Source organism: Onychostruthus taczanowskii, unplaced genomic scaffold (genome assembly GCF_017590055.1).
Source record: "Onychostruthus taczanowskii isolate IOZ18803 unplaced genomic scaffold, ASM1759005v1 scaffold117, whole genome shotgun sequence".
Taxonomy (NCBI): domain Eukaryota; kingdom Metazoa; phylum Chordata; class Aves; order Passeriformes; family Passeridae; genus Onychostruthus; species Onychostruthus taczanowskii.
Window position 1 is genome coordinate 914,042 of NW_024498318.1, and position 16,281 is coordinate 930,322.

At 53.2% G+C, this 16,281-nt stretch overlaps 1 protein-coding gene across 5 annotated transcripts in view; it reads right to left on the minus strand.

The window, feature by feature from the left end:
* Positions 1-1,413: 1,413 nt before the first annotated feature.
* SFXN5 (sideroflexin 5) overlaps positions 1,414-16,281 on the minus strand; it is a 103,562-nt gene continuing 88,694 nt past the window's right edge. For all 5 annotated transcript variants that reach the window (XM_041427624.1, XM_041427623.1, XM_041427622.1 and 2 more), the window contains one exon: positions 1,414-2,425. In XM_041427624.1, the coding sequence (XP_041283558.1) occupies positions 2,348-2,425 (78 nt within the window). In that variant the 3' untranslated portion in view covers positions 1,414-2,347. The remainder of the gene's footprint in view (positions 2,426-16,281) is intronic.

The following is a 16,281-nucleotide window of genomic DNA, read 5'->3' on the forward strand; positions in this document are numbered from 1 at the left end:
TCCTCCATCCCTGGGCACTGCCAGCATCCCTTCTCTCCATCCCTGGGCACTGCCAGCATCCCTTCTCCCATCCCTGGGCACTGCCAGCATCCCTTCTCCCCTTCCCTGGGCACTGCCAGCATCCCTTCTCCCCATCCCTGGGCATTGCCAGCATCCCTTCTCCCCTTCCCTGGGCACTGCCAGCATCCCTTCTCCCCATCCCTGGGCATTGCCAGCATCCCTTCTCCCCACCCCTGGGCACTGTCAGCATCCCTTCTCCCCTTCCCTGGGCACTGCCAGCATCCCTTCTCCCCTTCCCCGCGCTTCCCCCTCCGTGCTGCAGGAGTTATCTGCTCCCAGGGTGCTGCCAGTAGGACAGATGGCCATGGAAATGTCCCCAGGACAGCTGTCACCTCCTTGTGGTCTCCCCAGCTCCCAGCTGGGGTGGGATCATCCTCTGGAACGTACATTCATCTCATCTAGTGCACTAAGGAGCTCCACTGGCCCAGGCCAGCCGTCCTGGCCCTGGTGTGAACCCAGAAGAGCCCCAGGGGTGAGGGGGGCCCACTCTGGGTTTCCAGCAGTGTTTGGGACCAGGAGCTGTCCCAGAACAGCAGCTACGAGGGGCCTGGAGCTGGCCCCTCCTGCCCTGCTGCTGATGTGTAAATCCACAGCACCCAGCCCCTCTGTGCAATCACTCCTGATTTACACCAGGGCAGGGCAGAACCAGGGCCCTGAGCTGCCCCACTGTGGCTCTGACTCCACACCTGGGGGGCTCAGCCCTCCCAGTGCCAGGCATTGCAATAAATCCATCAAATACATTCTGTGTCAGTGGTGATTTGGTTTCCCTTTCCCCCCAAATCCCTCCCCAAACCCACAGGAAATTGGCATTTGAAGGGTAAGAGCCTGTGCCAGCCCAGCACCAGCACGGGGGATCCTGCAGGAGGGACATGGGTCCTGCAGGGACATCCTGCCTCTGGAATGTTCTGCTGGTGGCCACGCTCCAAATGAACCCGAGGGAGTCCCTCAGGGTTGGATTTTGGGTGAATTTCTGTTGAGTTTTGTGAGACAAAAGAAAGCCAAACTGTGGCCCCAAAGCCAGGGAGGGCAGGACTCGGTGCAGTGTGGGGGTGACTCAGCTCTCCCCTTTAACCACCCCGAAGGGGAGCCCCAGAAGGGACAGACAGACTGACAGATGTCCCCAGAGGGCAGTGTCCCCTCTGAAGGTGCAGTGTCACAGCCATCAGCTCAGCACAGCTGCCAGGACCTGGCTTTGGGTCCTCGTCTGCACCAGCACCAGGCATTGGGCAGAGTTGGCTTTGCTGGGTGGAGGGGGTGGCAAAAATGGGGGAGAGAAGAGGAAGAGGGAGAGGAAGAGGAAGAGGAAGAGGAGAGGAGAGGAGAGGAGAGGAGAGGAGAGGAAGAGGAGAGGAGAGTCCAGTTGGAAGGGGGCTGCCATGATCCTTGTCCAACGGCCTGCCCAGCTGGGGATTGATCTAAACTTAAACCACATCCTGTCCTTAGACACCAGCTCAGCAAAGCATGGCTTAGCCAACCACCTGAGAGGAGCAACCTCCCTGTCAGAGGGTGCTGGGTGGGACAAACCCCCCATCAGGGCTGTGCAGGGGAGCAGAGCAGCTCCAGCATCACTTCTGCTCCGACACTCCACCTGTGGGCATCTTGGCTTTCCAGGATCTTGAAACCCAGGCCAAAGGCCCTGTGGAATTCCGAAGAGGGGGATCCAGGGCCAGCCAGTCTCGCAGTGAAGGGCAGGATGCCACCAGAAGCGTCTGCAGGAGGAGGAGGAGGAGGAGGAGGAGGGACGGAGGGGCGCAGCCCAGCCCTTCGCTGGGCACACCGACGTGGCAATTCCTCTTCAGCGCACGAGGGCTGGGGTGGGACGGGCAGGAAATCAATAGTGGGCATTGCCAATCCCCTGATCAATGGCATCCACGGCCCCCTTGGTGTTGTGCAGCAGCAGTGGGGACTGAGCTCCCAGGAACACGAGATGTGCTGGGTGACGTCTGCGCCGTGCGGGCAGCTCCGACCACGTGAGCTCGCCCCTGAACTCCCTCCATGCAGTGCCAGTAATTCTGAGTTTTGTTAGCTAGTTCTAAAGTGGTTCGACGTGATTTTATTTGTTGTAGTTGCTGCTCCCGTTGCTAAGTTAAAACTTTTAATATGAATCTTTTTGAGTGGTGTGAGGTGTCAGTTCTCTGCAGGTGTTAATTCACTCCCGGGCTGCCGGGAGCAGTTCCTATCACCGAGCTCTGTTATTTCATCTTCTTGTTGCTGTTTGCTTTCTCCCAGGGCTGGAGCTTCCCCTCTTCCCTCCCAGACCTCCTGGGCTGGGGTGCTCCTCTTGCCCTCACAACCCTTTGTTGTAGACCACAGTCTTACTGGTGGTGGCCATGGCGATCTCCGGCTCCAGCTGGGACGTCTCGATCTGCGGAGGCAAAGAGGAGCTGGATCAGAACCCAGGCGTGGATCGGCTGGAGAACTGATCCGTGGGGAAGGAGGAGATGGGGACAATCCCACGGCAGTCACGCTGCTCCTGCAGTTTGGCGTGCCGCGCTCCAGGCCCCAGCCCCCCTGAGCTGGATGGGTTTGCGGCGCGCGGAACGCCGCACGCTCTGTGCCTGGCAGTGCTCAATGAATTATAGAGTGTCTGCGGCTCCGACGCATCCCACCAGCCCAGCTCCCCTTCCCTTCCCTTCCCTGCAGCTCGCAGGATCCAGAGCACAAAGCCGGACCTGGAAAAGCCCGCCAGGGAAGAGCCTCGCTGGGCTCCACCCTCAGGGCCAAACCCTTCCTGCCCCTTTCTCCCGCTCCAGGAAATCTCCATCCCTTCCCTAATTTTTTCCTTCCGCCAGCTCATCCCGAAGCTTTCCCTTGCTCTGAAATCACTTGGAATCTCTGCATCCCTGGGAGGGATCCACTGCACTCCCAGTCCCCTCGGGAAGCAAAGAGCCCGCTCCCAGCCGGGCCAGGACACCTGGGAAAACCTGGAATTTTGGAAATCCTGTACACCGAACCCACGCTGGTGCTGACACAATGCGAGGAACCCACGTTAAAAATCGAGATGCTTTTGAAAATGTTTAACCTAGTTAGACAAATTAGCAAAAATTTGTGCAAAACAATTTAGGTATTTAAAATATTCAATGTTTTTAAAAACTGGAAAAACTGTTCTTAGCTTTCAGCTGCAAAAACCCAACAAAATATAACATCAAAGCAATCTTAACATGAGGTGCAACATAACCCTTCAGCAAAGCTGTTAAACAGCTACTGAAGCATCATGGGAAATAGCACTTCATTTATTCAAATGCACATATGTCAGGTTTTTGCACCATATGTCATTCCAAGCTATTTACAGTAATAATTAAATCTTAATCAACGTTTAACCTCTGTAAAATGTTTGAAGGGATCTAATCACCCTTCAGACTGCACTAATGAAGGAGAAATATATAAACATAAAAAGAAAATGATGCATAGATAGCACACCAGAAAGAACAGTAATTGCAAAATTGTATTTCTTTTAAATATAATCAGCAAATTATGTAAAGTAAAGCCAACGAGTATTTTAAGTGAAGACATCTTGGGTGTCAGAGGTGTGATCAGCTAATTTTGTACTGCTATCCATAACAGATGTAGCATATTTTCTTTTAGTGCCATTATTAGCAACTTCACCATTCCTTTCAGTGCTGCAGCACAAAGTGAAGCATTGTGCCGGGAGAGCACCGGGAAAGGTGCAGGAGATCCGGATCCCACGGATCCCTTTCGAGGGAGGATTAACTCTGCTCTGCCTGCCTCTGACGCAGCTTTTCCTCCCATTGTGTGGGGATTTTTTCTGCCAGGGACACACAGAAGAGCTCCGAGGTTTTTTTTGGGGTGGGTGGGTTCAAGCAGCGCGAGGAAAACGTCCAGGTGGGAAGTGGAGCCTGGGCTTCGGGGAATGGCTGGAGGGGGTGATGCCACACTGGTACCAAGGTGGGGCTGGGTCACAGGGTGGATTGTGTCACCTCAGAGGGCTTTTCCAACCTCAGTGATCCTGCTTTGACACTAACTGCACCTGGAACTGGGTGGGTCAGCGCTGACCGTCCATGGGAAATGGGGCAGCTCAAACCCAACCGGCTCCTGGGGAGAAGAAGCCGAACGGAGAGGCCCCTCCAGTCCCACCCTCTCCAATGGCCTGGAGAACTGGGAGCCCCAAGGAAGCCACAGCTGCCCTGGTGGAGCCCAGCTCAGCGCTCAGACAGCCCCAGGGAGCGCCGGGGACGGGATGTGCAGCGCTGGAAGTGCGAGGCTGCGCGGGGGCACGCGCTGGGAGAGGGAGGGAAGGAGGAAGGAGCAGTGCTGTGCTCACGCTCCCTTGGGACACAATTCAAGAAGCAGCGAGCACAATCCAAGCTGAACAGCAGGAAGAGTATCCTGGTGGGAAGAGCAAAATATCGCAGCCGACTGCTCGGGGAAGGTGTGGGGCGTCTGTGGTGGGAAGTTTTCAGCACAAATTACAGGGAACCCATCAGGAATCGTTTAGGCAGAGCTGAGCTTGTCTTGGTGGAAGGAAGAGATGAGATAATTGTAGATCCTTCCAGCTCCCATCCCCTGGCCCACGGGGAAAACTGCTCCTTTCCTTAGGTGGGGAATGGGTTCTTCATCCACGGCAAGGCTCTGCAGGAGGGTCTGAGGTGGGCTCAGGGATGGAGGTGGGATAGGTCTGGTCACTGAGCAGAAGGATGTGGGAATTCCTGCCTAAGGTGGAAGTGCTCAAAAACCACATGGATGTGGCACCTGGGGACATGGTCAGTGGTGGCCTTGGCAGTGCTGGGGGAATGGCTGGACTGGATGGGCTCTGAGGGCTTTTCCATTTTAATGACTCCATGGGTTCTCATGCAGGATGGGCACCCAGCTGGGGACCCCTGTGACACCCCAGTCACAGACACTGGTTTGGAGCTGTGACACCAAACCCAAGCACCTTCCTGAAGCCTGGGAAGATGCTAGGGTGACTGGTTGAACTGCCGCCTCCTCTGCAGGTCTCCTTCTGGCTGACTTTAATCAAGAAGGGATTCAAATCTGCTCTAGAGCCTCAGGAGCTCCAAGGGGTGCATCTGCACCAAGGAAAAATGTACAGGAAATTGGGAAGGCTGATCAGAAATCCATCAGGAGGAACCTGCTCCTCCCACCTGGAAATCAGATGGAGAAGAACAGGGAGATGGGGGTGGGTTACTGGTACCAAGACAACATTAAATCACAACCTTGCTGTGCACCAGTCTTGGACTCCCTTGCTGGTGTTTTTTGTCGGAAAGTGTAATTTCACTCATTTTGGGGTTTTACTGTTCCAGCTGTCCAGAATCCTGGACCTGCTCAGCCAGCTGGCCACGGAATTGTGACAGATGTGGACACCACAGTTCCTGGTCAAGATTTCGGTGTCCCAGCTGCCAAGACGACCCTGATCATGGTCTTGGCCATGCTGGGAACGCTCCTGTGAAGGAGCAGCAGCCTTGGAGGGTGTTCTGAGGAGCAGGTTGGGCCTGCACTGATGGGACCTGTCCCACTGTCCCACACAGGGCACTTTGTCCCTCAAGCCAAGTGCCCACCATGGCACTGGGGTTGAATTATGTCCATCCTCTTCCTCCCAGCTCTATCTGTGCCAGGGCAAAGGAGGGATCCCCTTCCTGGCTTTGGGATGATGGCACCAGGGAAGGGCCTTCACCAACGAATCCAGCAGAAGCCCAGGAGGGACAGAAGCTCCCAGCAGCACTGAGGGATCCAGGGTGGGAAGCACCACTCCCAGACAGTGCTACAAGGGGGTTGTTCAGGGCAAACCCCAGGATTTGGGGCTGATGGCTGCACTGACAGCTTGGTACCCAACATGGGAAGCTCCCCAATGAGGCCATGGGAGAAGCAGGAATTCCTTCAGGACCCTGTGAGGCCGCTGGAAGCTTTGCCATAGATCCAGGGAGATCCTCACTGGGGACACCACCAGGGTGCACCTCCCAGATCACCCAGAAACGTGGCTGGGATGAACCACAGCCCATCCCAGCCCCTGGATCAGGTGAAGCCTGAGGGTGCTCCTTTCCCTCTGGCAGACAGCCAAGAGCACAAGAGAAAAAAAGGGGAAAACCCCAAAAACTCAGTGCCCTGACCCTTATTAAACACCTGCTCACGGACCAGCATCGCTCAGGTGTTTCAGGCAGGATGGCAGCAATTCCAGCAGCCGTGCCCCTGACCCGCTGCAATCCATCCCTCCCTGCCAGGCAACAAAGCTGGGAATCGCCTCCCGGGTACCCGCGGCTCTCCAGCTCTCTTCCCCCCATCCCTGCCTTGCGGTGGAAGCCTCTCTCCTCTCATCAGCTCCGACAAGGCTAATTGGGGTGATAAAGAACTGGCTCCGAGTGCTGGCGTGGGCTGGAGGAACAAATGGTGCGGTGGTCACAGCTGGTGCCGCGGAGCCGGCGCGGGAGCGGGCGCGGGGGGCTCGCGGCGCCCCAAAGCCGGCAGCGGCTGCCGCGGGGGGCTCGCGGGGGCTTCTGTGTGTTTTGCATGGCTGCTGACACGGGTGTAACGTGCAGGCGAGGCCGGTGAGGCAGCAGCAGGCAGAAAGCAGATGCTTTTTGTTTGGGGTTGATACTCATTTCTATCCCAGCTCGGGAAAAGGTGTAGAAAGGAATGTGCTCCGGAGAGTGCAGGGAGGGAGATAGGTCTAGGCTCGCTGCCAGGGATCCTGGAACGATATGGAAGGCAGCTAGGGGAGACAGGAGCAGATGGATTTGGCATACAGCTCATCACTCAGCCAAAAAAAAAAAAAAAAAAAAAAAAAAAAAAAAAAAAAGGGGGGGGGGGGGGAAGAAGGGAGGAGTGGGGGGGAGAAGAAGGGAGAAAGCAGCCAATTTAGGGAGGGGGAGGGTCATGGGGAATGACGGATGCTGCTCCGGGGTGGGGGAAGGGAGGGCCGGGATGGTCACTGTGTCTTCTGCTGCTGCCAGCAGGGAGAGGTGGTGGTGGCTCGTTGGGAGCCTGGGAAGGCTCTCCTGGTCCTCCCAGCAGCTCTGGGCCATCTCCTCCCAGGCCTTTGGCCACCAGGGCAGAGCCCAGGGCAGGGCCGAGCTCTCCGAGCCCTCGGGAAGCTCAGCCAGGTGTAGGAAGGGCTGTGGCACCACGGAATCATGGAATGCCTGGGATTGGAAAGGAGCTCGGAGATCACAAAGCCCAACCATCCCCAGCCCTGCCAGGGCCACCACTGACTGTGTCCCCGAGTGCCGCAGCCACACAGTCTTTGAAATTCCTCAGAAATGGGGACTCCACACCTCCCTGGGCACTTCCAGTGCCTGACCCGCAGCCCTGGACACACTCAGCCCCTTTCTTGTCATGAGGGTCCCACCCATTTGCAACCCCAGTCAAATGGGACCTTCCCAGTAATCCTGGAGTGCTGCTAAATGATGGGAAATGTCTCCCCGAGTCCTTCCTTCCCCAGCTCTCCCAGCCCCTCTGGATGGATCCATCCTGTCCCATGGATTTGTGGGTATCCCAGCAGCATTTCAGGTCACTGCCCACTTCCCCTTGGATTATGGGGGTTGGAGCACCTGGCCTAGTGGAAGGTGTCCATGGAAGGTATCCTGGTCTATGGAAGATGTCCCTGTCCATGGAAGGTGTCCCTGGCCATGGAAGGTGTCCATGGAAGATATTCCTGATTATGGAAGGTGTCCTTGGTCATAGAAGGTGTCCCTGAAGATGGAAAGTGCCCCTGAACATGGAAGGTGTTCATGGAAGTTGTCCTTGTCCATGGAAGGTGTTCCTGTCCATGGAAGGTGTCCTTGACCATGGAAGGTGTCCCTGCTCATGGAAGGAGTCCCTGACCATGGAAGTCGTCCCTGTCCATGGAAGGTATCCCTGTCCATGGAAGGTACCCCTGACCATGGAAGGTGTCCTTGCTCATGGAAGGTATCCCTGACCATGGAAAGTATCCCTGACCATGGAAAGTATCCCTGACCATGGAAGGTGTCCCTGCCCATGGCAGGGGGTGCAATGGGATGGGTTTTTAGGTCCCATCCCACCCAAACCATTGAAGTGCCCCCCATGGATCAATCCCTCAGGAATGAGACAAGGACAGCAGTGCTGGCCAAGGAGCTCCTCCTGGAATTGCTACAGACCTGCAGACAACTGAAGGTGACCTGAAGGTGAGAGAATTTGGGAAATACTGCAAAAACCTTTCAATTTTATCACAGAAAACATTTTTCAGAGGATCTCCAGCCTCTGGTTCCAGAGCCCCAGCAGCTGTGGAGCGCCAAGGTCTCTCTGTGTCCTGCTCCAAAGAATACCAGCCACCCCAGGGCTTTTCCTAAATCCACAATTCCAGCTCTTCATTTATCCATTTGCTGCCCTAAGGAACTCTCTCCTGCCAGAGATTTTCCTCCCATGCAGTGTCCAAAGATTATCAGCTGAGCTTTGTTAAAACCGACAGACAAAACTCGTGGTTCTCCTCAGCAAGGCAGATTTTGAGAGTTATTAATTTCAGGAAATTTCTTTTGTCCTGGAATATTTGGCTGTTCTGGAATATTTGGTTGTTTTGGCTTTTGAGAGTTATTAAATTCGGGAGATTTTTTTTGTCCTGGAATATTTGGATGTTTTGGGATATTTGGCTGTTGTGGTTTTTGAAGGTTTTTCCATTCCAGGAGACTTTTTGTTTGCCAGGGATGCTTTGCAGGGACGTTCCTGCCCTCAGCTTAAATGGGAACAACCAATTGCCCCGAAGCAGAGCAGATTTCAGGATTTTTGGGGCAGCTGTGGAATTGCAACTTCCCCCACTTCACTGGATTGGGCAGTGCTGGTTTCATGGCTGGATTTGATGATTTTAAAGGTCTTTTCCTGAAGCCTAAATGATCCTGTGGTTCTGTGGTTTGGTGGTGCTGCGTTAATTGTTGGACTTGATGACCTTAAAAGTCTTTTCCAACCCAATTTCATGGCTCTACAATCAAGGGTGGGAGTTTTTAATCTGACTTTTGGGGAATTACCAAAGAACAGATTCTCTGAGGCAAAACACTCAGCAAAGACCTCGACATTTAACGAGGGGGGAAGAAAGGAAATGTGGATTTGGGGAAAGGAAAAGGAAATCTGGAAAAGTGGATTTGTGGCTGGAGCAGGGAGCTGCCCTGGCCCGGATGGGATGAGTGATGACAACAGCCCTGGTACCAGAGCAGCAGCTGGGATAACAACCCCACACCTGGGGCAGTGACCCCCTGCGTGTCCCAGCCTGTCCTGGAGCAGCTCCAGCCCCCTGGCCATCCCCAGTCCATCCCCCAGGAGCTGTCCTGCTCCCACAGGGACCCTGCTGGGGCCCCAGGGTGACATCAGGGACATCTGGCAGACACGAGGAACTGCTTCTTGGTGGTGCTGTTTGAAATCTGATGGTTTCTGAGCCTTTCTCTGGGTTTTTTTTTGGGGGTTTGGTTGACACTGAGCTCTCAGACCCTCAGCACTTGCAGCTTTATAAAAACTGGAAGGTCAATGCCCAGCATGGCATTGCAGAGCTGTGGGTTTGGGCCTCCTGGGAAAGCAGAGGGCTGCCCACAGCTCCAGAAACCTCAGGTGTTCAAACTAAACCACCAAACCCCTCCCCAGATAAAAGCTTTGAGACCCTAAGATTTCAAAAAGCAAGATCAGAAAAACTTCCCTGTGTGTCTTCCAGAGAGAGGAGACACCCAAGGCCTTTGTGGGAGCTGAACCTTCTGCCCTCTGCTCTGGAGGTTTGCTCAGGTGGGAGGGGGTGGCATGGGTGCCCACGGGGTAAACCTGAATTTACCACAATAAATTCATTTCCACAGCAGCTCCAGGAAGGTCTTAGGCTGGCACAGGAGCAGCTGTGGGGTGACCTCAGGGCTGGTACCCTCACCAGGCCAGGAGCTTCCTCAGGACAGGGCAGAAGAAACTTCTCCCTGGATTCCTGGAAGAGCCCTCAAATTCCAGGATGCAGATGTATTTTTTTAGGAACATCCAATATAGATGTATTTTTTTTAGGAACATCTGAGCCAGTGGATTGGTGGAAAAGCCACCAGCCCACTCCAAATATGGCCTTGAGAACTCCCAAAATTGCAGTTTGGTTACGATTCCTGATCCTTGCTGGAATGGAGAGCACCTACACAGACACCCAGAGTTTCTCCTTTCTTGGAAGAAAAAAAATAAAAAATCCTACTTTTGAATGTGGACATTACTAAAAAGTTCCCATTTGGATGAAAATGAGCTCTTAGGTCCATTCCAGCAGGAATTCCTCAAGCAGAAATGTCAAGGAAGAAGGAATTTGTTGCTCTTTGCTGAAGACATCGACCCCTGAATTCTCCTGCTGTTCAGGAGGAAGAGCACGATGGAAGAACAGGATTTAGGGATGCCCTTGGTGCTTTAGGGAAGCTGAGCAAATTCCTCAGGGTCCCAACCTCCAGCACATTTCCTTCTCTCACAGACCACCAGCCTCACTAGGAACAGGAAATTTAAAAAGCAATTACAGATAATTACATATGTGAGATGTGATTAATAAGGCATTCTCAGCCCTAAGCAGGCAAGTCTGGACAACTGATCCCCTTCCTTTGCATCCTGCACCTCTTGGGGCAGTCAGAACTGCTCCAGATGAGCCAAAAAAAACTCCAAATACACCAAAAAGGACAAATCCAACGCTGTGTGACACGAGAGGGGCAGGGAAGATCTGGGGGTGCACCAGATAAAGAGGCCCCTTATCAAGAATGATGATGGTATTAAAGGTGTTTTTGACTAAATGATTCCTGTGCGAGGCTGGGAGTCAGACCCTTCATTTTTCATTTTTCATGGATCATTCCTCATTCCAGCTCAGGGTATTCCATGATTCCCAGCAAGTGGCTCAGGGTGGGCTGGCAGAAGAGGGGCAGGGACTCGGTTTTCAGGCCCAGAATAAAGCAGCAAAGCCAAGGAGAGCCCGGGAATGGCCAGGGCAGTGCAGGAATCCTGGGGGAAGTGCTGGGGAGGAGCCCCTCTGTTTACAGTAGGTGCTGCTGAAAGGTGTCCTGAAGAAAGACAGCAATTAACAGGCCTCCCAAAAAAAAAAAAAAAAAAATTGCTTCTTTCCACAAAGAGCCTTTTAAGTCTGTTTTTCGGGCCACTTTAAGGGTTAATGTTTAGCTGTTTATCCGGACTTGTCGGATGTCAGCTCTTTCTTTTGACTCCTAATGGCTTATAGCCATCAGGAGGTGAAGCCTCCTCAAAAGAGCTGGTGTCAGGAATGTTTTTTTATGCCCACCAGCACCCACACACCTGCAGCAGCCTGTGCTTGCAGGGGGATAGTTTACATACTTGAACCTGTCTCCCAGGGCCAGGGGTGTAAACATGAAACCAGATCCTGTCTGCCAGCGCCCGCAGCCCCTGGGCGCTGCCGAGGGTCCCTGCTGACCACCAAGAGGGGCTCAGCTCAGCCCTGCTGCCCAGCACTGCTGCTCCACCTGGCATTTAGGGCCCTGGAAAAGGTTCAGCACCTCAGAGTGGCCAAACAAAGGAGGAGCAGCCATCAAAAACCAGCTGGGTCACAAATCAAAGGCGACAGCGAGGGAAGGGGGAGCGGAGGCACAGCCCCCACAGCCGTGGGGCTCTGCTCACTGCTGACCTTCCCTGGCCCCCAGGTGTCACCGAGCCAAATAATCACCCAAACAGGCGGAGCAGGTGGAAATTGAGCCAGCCTGAGGTGGCCCAGGGGCTCCTAAGCAGTGGTGGTGGAGCCCCTGAAGGGCAGAGCTTTCCCCTTGGGAATGCCCCTGCATCCCTGGCAGTGCCCAAAACCAGGCTGGAGAGGGTTATGAGCAGCCTGGGACAGTGGGAGGTGTCCCTGCCCATGGAACAAGATGAGTTTTAAGGTGGCTTCCATGATTCCAGGATTTTAGGGAAGCATTTGCTGCCAGAAGAAGTGACCGAGGTGTCCCAGCTCCAGAGCACTGGGGAGCAAGCAGGGAAATGCTTTGATTTTGAGAAGGAAGTGGGGGTGGAAAGCCCCATGGAAACGGGAGATGTCATGGTCCAGAAATGTCCTTTGCTTTGCCAAGCTGGCTCCTTCTCTCCTGGTCAAGAGGAGTTTCAGCTGTGCCAGGACATGAATCCAAAGGGCACCACGGGGAAGAGCTTCCCAATGAGTTTGGGAAATGGGCATGGCCCTGGGACAAGGCAAGCGCTGCCTCTGTGGCGTCACCACCATGGATCTGCAGCTGGAATTCCACCAGGTGGAGCAGGCAGAAGGGAATTACCGGGACACAACACCTGCTCCATCCCAGAAGGAGAACATAAGCCAGCATCATCACGTGGTGGGAATGAGGAGTTACCCTACAAAAAGGAGAATCGGGGGGTCCTCCTGACTGGAATGTCCCAGTGTGCAGGTATGGAATGTTTGGGTTGTGTGGTCTCTGCAGAAGCACCACCCAAAGCCATCCCTGAAGCAGGAAGGGGCTGGAGGCTGCTGGATCAGCAGCTCAGGACAAAGCACCACTGGAGGGGCAGGAGAGGACTGAGCCTGGCATCCTTTCCATGCTCTTAGGGAATACCTTCACCCAGGAATGCTCTGGACTGCCTCGGGGAGGTTTGGAGCACCTGAACCTGCCTCTGTCCCTGCCTTGAGTGCACCTGAGCTCCCCAAAAAGCTCTGCTGTCACACTGACCTGGAGTTTATCCCATGGAGGGTGGCCTGGCCTTGCAAGCTCCAAAGCAAACCCAGCTCCAGGTCTCTTTCTGTGGGTGGAGATGATGGCAGAGACTCCAGGGGGGAGCAGGACTGGGGCAGATCCCTGCAGCAGATCCCTGCAGCCAAGAGCCAGCTGTGGCTCCATCAGAACTGGGGGGATGACAGCTGTGCCCTTCACCCGTGACTCTGGCAGCAAATTCTGAGGAGATCTTTGCCCTCCAATGCTCACCTGAGGCCTGGACACCTGGAGCAGGGACACCTGAGTGCCCTCAGTGGGGGATTCTGCTCCTCTGATGTCAAAACTCAGCTGAGATAAATCCTATCAGCCTTGAGAGAGCCCAGGAAAAACCATCACAGCACAACTTCTGAACACTGGTGTATGGACAGATGACTCTTCAGCTAATTAAAGTTGAAAAGTGGTTTATTACAGCACTGGACACAAGCTGAACCATTTCTAAAGGTATGTGCAACCTTTGAGAGTCTAAACTTTTTCTCTGTCTCCTAATTTGTTGCATATGCATTAAGTTTTGCAATAGGTTTATGTATTTATTTATTTCTTTTTCTTTATGTAAATATTTATTTCTTATTAGTCTTTGTGCAGAGAGCTCTCTGGTTGTCTGTCCATGTCCTGCACCTTTAGTTTTGGTTTAGTTCTTGTTTCAAGATTTAAGGAGCCTTTCTTATCTTCTAGCTTGGAATTTCACATTCATTTCACCTGATTTGAGGTAGTTTTGTGAGCTACAGGCTTCTGTGAGCACGAGCTTTTTAGGAGCACAGCAATAACAGACTCTACAGACTAAACAATTCAAAGCAGCACACTTCACTTAAATCTGAAACTGATTCCTAACTTATTTCCCAACCCCATATCTCAACACCTGCAACAGGCCAGGCAGAATCTGCAGGAACCAGGAGCACCAGGATGGTACAGTCTGTGTCCATCCACTGGGACAAACTCTTCCCACCCAAAGGGACCCTTCATCTTTGGGAGCTGCCCTGGCAGCAGGACCCTCCAGGATCAGCTGGGAAGCCCAAACTGCCCCAGGGAGGATGGGGACAATCCACCAGCCACGGCCAGTGCCCCAGGCTGTGCTTGGATCCTGCTGGAGTTGGAAGTACAGACGGAGTTTAGGACTTCCTGAGGCTTTATTTCCTATCAAAGATGGGCTGGGAGCTTCCACTGGAGCTCCGTGCAACCTCTGGGGCCTGCTGTCCCCAGATGTCACCTCCTCTCCTGCCACCTCACCCTGCCAGGGGCAGCATGGTGCTCTGGAAGGGTCACTCATTCTCCAGCCTCTGGCAGGAACAAGTCCATCCTCACTGAGGAGCTCCACAAACCTCATTTAGCACCACCACCCTTCATTTGAAGGCTGGAAAGGGGCTCAACACATTCCCAAATACCTCAGATTTTCCCTCAAGTCCTACTTGAGCCATGCCAGTGTTCAGCCACTCATTGTCACGTAAACCCTGGGGGTTCTGCTCCAATCAACCATTCCAGGGGCATTAAAGAACCCCCTGGGATCACCTCTTCATATGAGGTTCACATGGAGAACAAAGACACTCCTGCCTTTGTCTACAAGGGAAAGGCAAGAAGATAAACCAGGAGATAAGGCAGGAGATAAACCAGAAGATGAGACAGAAGATAAATGAGAAGATAAGGCAGGAGATAAACCTGAAGATAAGACAGAAGATAAACCTGAAGATAAGACAGAAGATGATAAACCAGAGGATAAGGCAGGAGATAAACCAGAAGTTAAGGCAGGACATAAACCTGAAGACCAACCAGAAGATAAGACAGGAGATAAACCAGAAGATAAGGTGGGTCAGCACTCAGGCGAGGAACCTGAGATGAACCTCTTGGTGCTCCCAGAGCAGGAGGAAATGATCTCTGAGGCACAGCTTGAATGCTCTGCAGTCTTTGGGAGACACTTCCCACTGAGCTCCCAGCCTCCTGCCAGCCCTCCAGGACCTCGTGCCACTTCTTTGCTGAGAGGAGCTCCTTCCAAGCCCAGCCTCCATCCCAAGGGTTCCCAGGCTCCCAGGAAACCGTTCCCCAGCCCCAGAAGCAAAGCAGAACTTCTCACTTCTCAAACATTTTTCCCCATGGCAGCTGGCAAATCCCTTCCCTGGCTTCTCATCCAACTTGGACAAAATTACTGCAGAGAATCCCTCGTGCTCCCCTCCCCCCCGTGCAAAGCAATCCCAAGGGAGGGATGGTTCCGTGGGGACCCCCTGCTGGATTGCATCTGATTTCCCTCCTAAGTATGGAATGGGGAAGCGTCTCGAGGGCTATGGCTGTGACCTCCATACAGCTCTTTTGTCAAGTGCCATTTCATTAAAAAATCAGCCTTTTAACTGTGGACACATTTCAACCTCACCAAATCTGCTAATTATTGACAGTTGGTGAAGAGGAGATTTCACTTGTTCCTCCTGTTAAACTGCATCTAATTAGTAATTACTGGTTCACTGTCATCTTTACTGCAATAATCCCACTGCACATTGGCTCATTAACCTTTTGCTTTTCTAAAGCAGCCTGCCAACAAGATGAAGGCTAAAACAGATTGGAAAACAATAGCTCAGCCTTGGATTTTAGGCTGTTTATTCCCCTTGTCCTGGAGATCCAAAAGGAAGATTATTTTTAAGGAAAGGCTGAAATCAGCCTCGTTCTGGAAGATGCCTCCAGTGGCATTGAGCATCACCCTGAAAGTACCCTTTGAACTTCCCCCAGGTGAGGGCAGGGGTGCTCAGGTGGTCAGAAGGCTTCTGTGCCATTCTCCAGCTCCACTTCTCCCTTTCTCACCTGGCCCTGTCCACCTCTGTCCCCCGGTCCCCGCGGGCAGGGGGTGACACAAATTCCTGGTGGATCTGCTGGAGGAGCAGGGCCCACGGGGCAGAGAAGCAACCCCGTGGTTCTTTCTTCTGCTGCTACACTGAATTTCATTTGCACAAGTCCCATTTTCGGTTTGGAGCTGTCACAGCTGTTTCCATTGGCAGTGCATAGCTGAGTAGGAGTTGTCAGTGGGGATGCTGCGGGATTGGGAGAGGGAAGAGATTCCCCGGGGGGCATGGGAGGCAGTTGGAGGTTGTGGGCTAAATGCATTAACTACATGTTTCTCCTAAACTTAACAGCAGTGAATTACTCAATGCATATTGATGGGTTTAGGTAGCACAGTTAACACAATCCTGGGATGACAAGAACGTTTCTCAGCAGCTCCAGCGTGAGTATTCCCATGGATCCATGGTTTCATGGCTGATACGAGGGGTTTATTTTTATAATGTTCTCTTTAAAGCCATAATATCCAGAAACAAGCTGTGATTGTGGAGCACCGCTGCAGAAATCCAAGTGGAATTTCATCCCTGCCAAACCCAGGGCTTGGATCTGGACCCAAAAAAGGCTCAGGGTGCATTAACCTTGCCAGCACGTGGAGGTTGCTCACCTCCACAGTTCCCTTTCCCTGACACTGTTTGCAGCCAGAGCTGAGCTCTGATTTCACTGGAGTTGTTGCAACACAGGAGTAACTCCGGAGCAGCTACAGCTGATGGGACGAGGTGGCTGCATTTACCCAGCAAATTCATTAAACCTACTGCAAGGCTTCAGTTCTGCTGGAAAACCAACTGAGAGT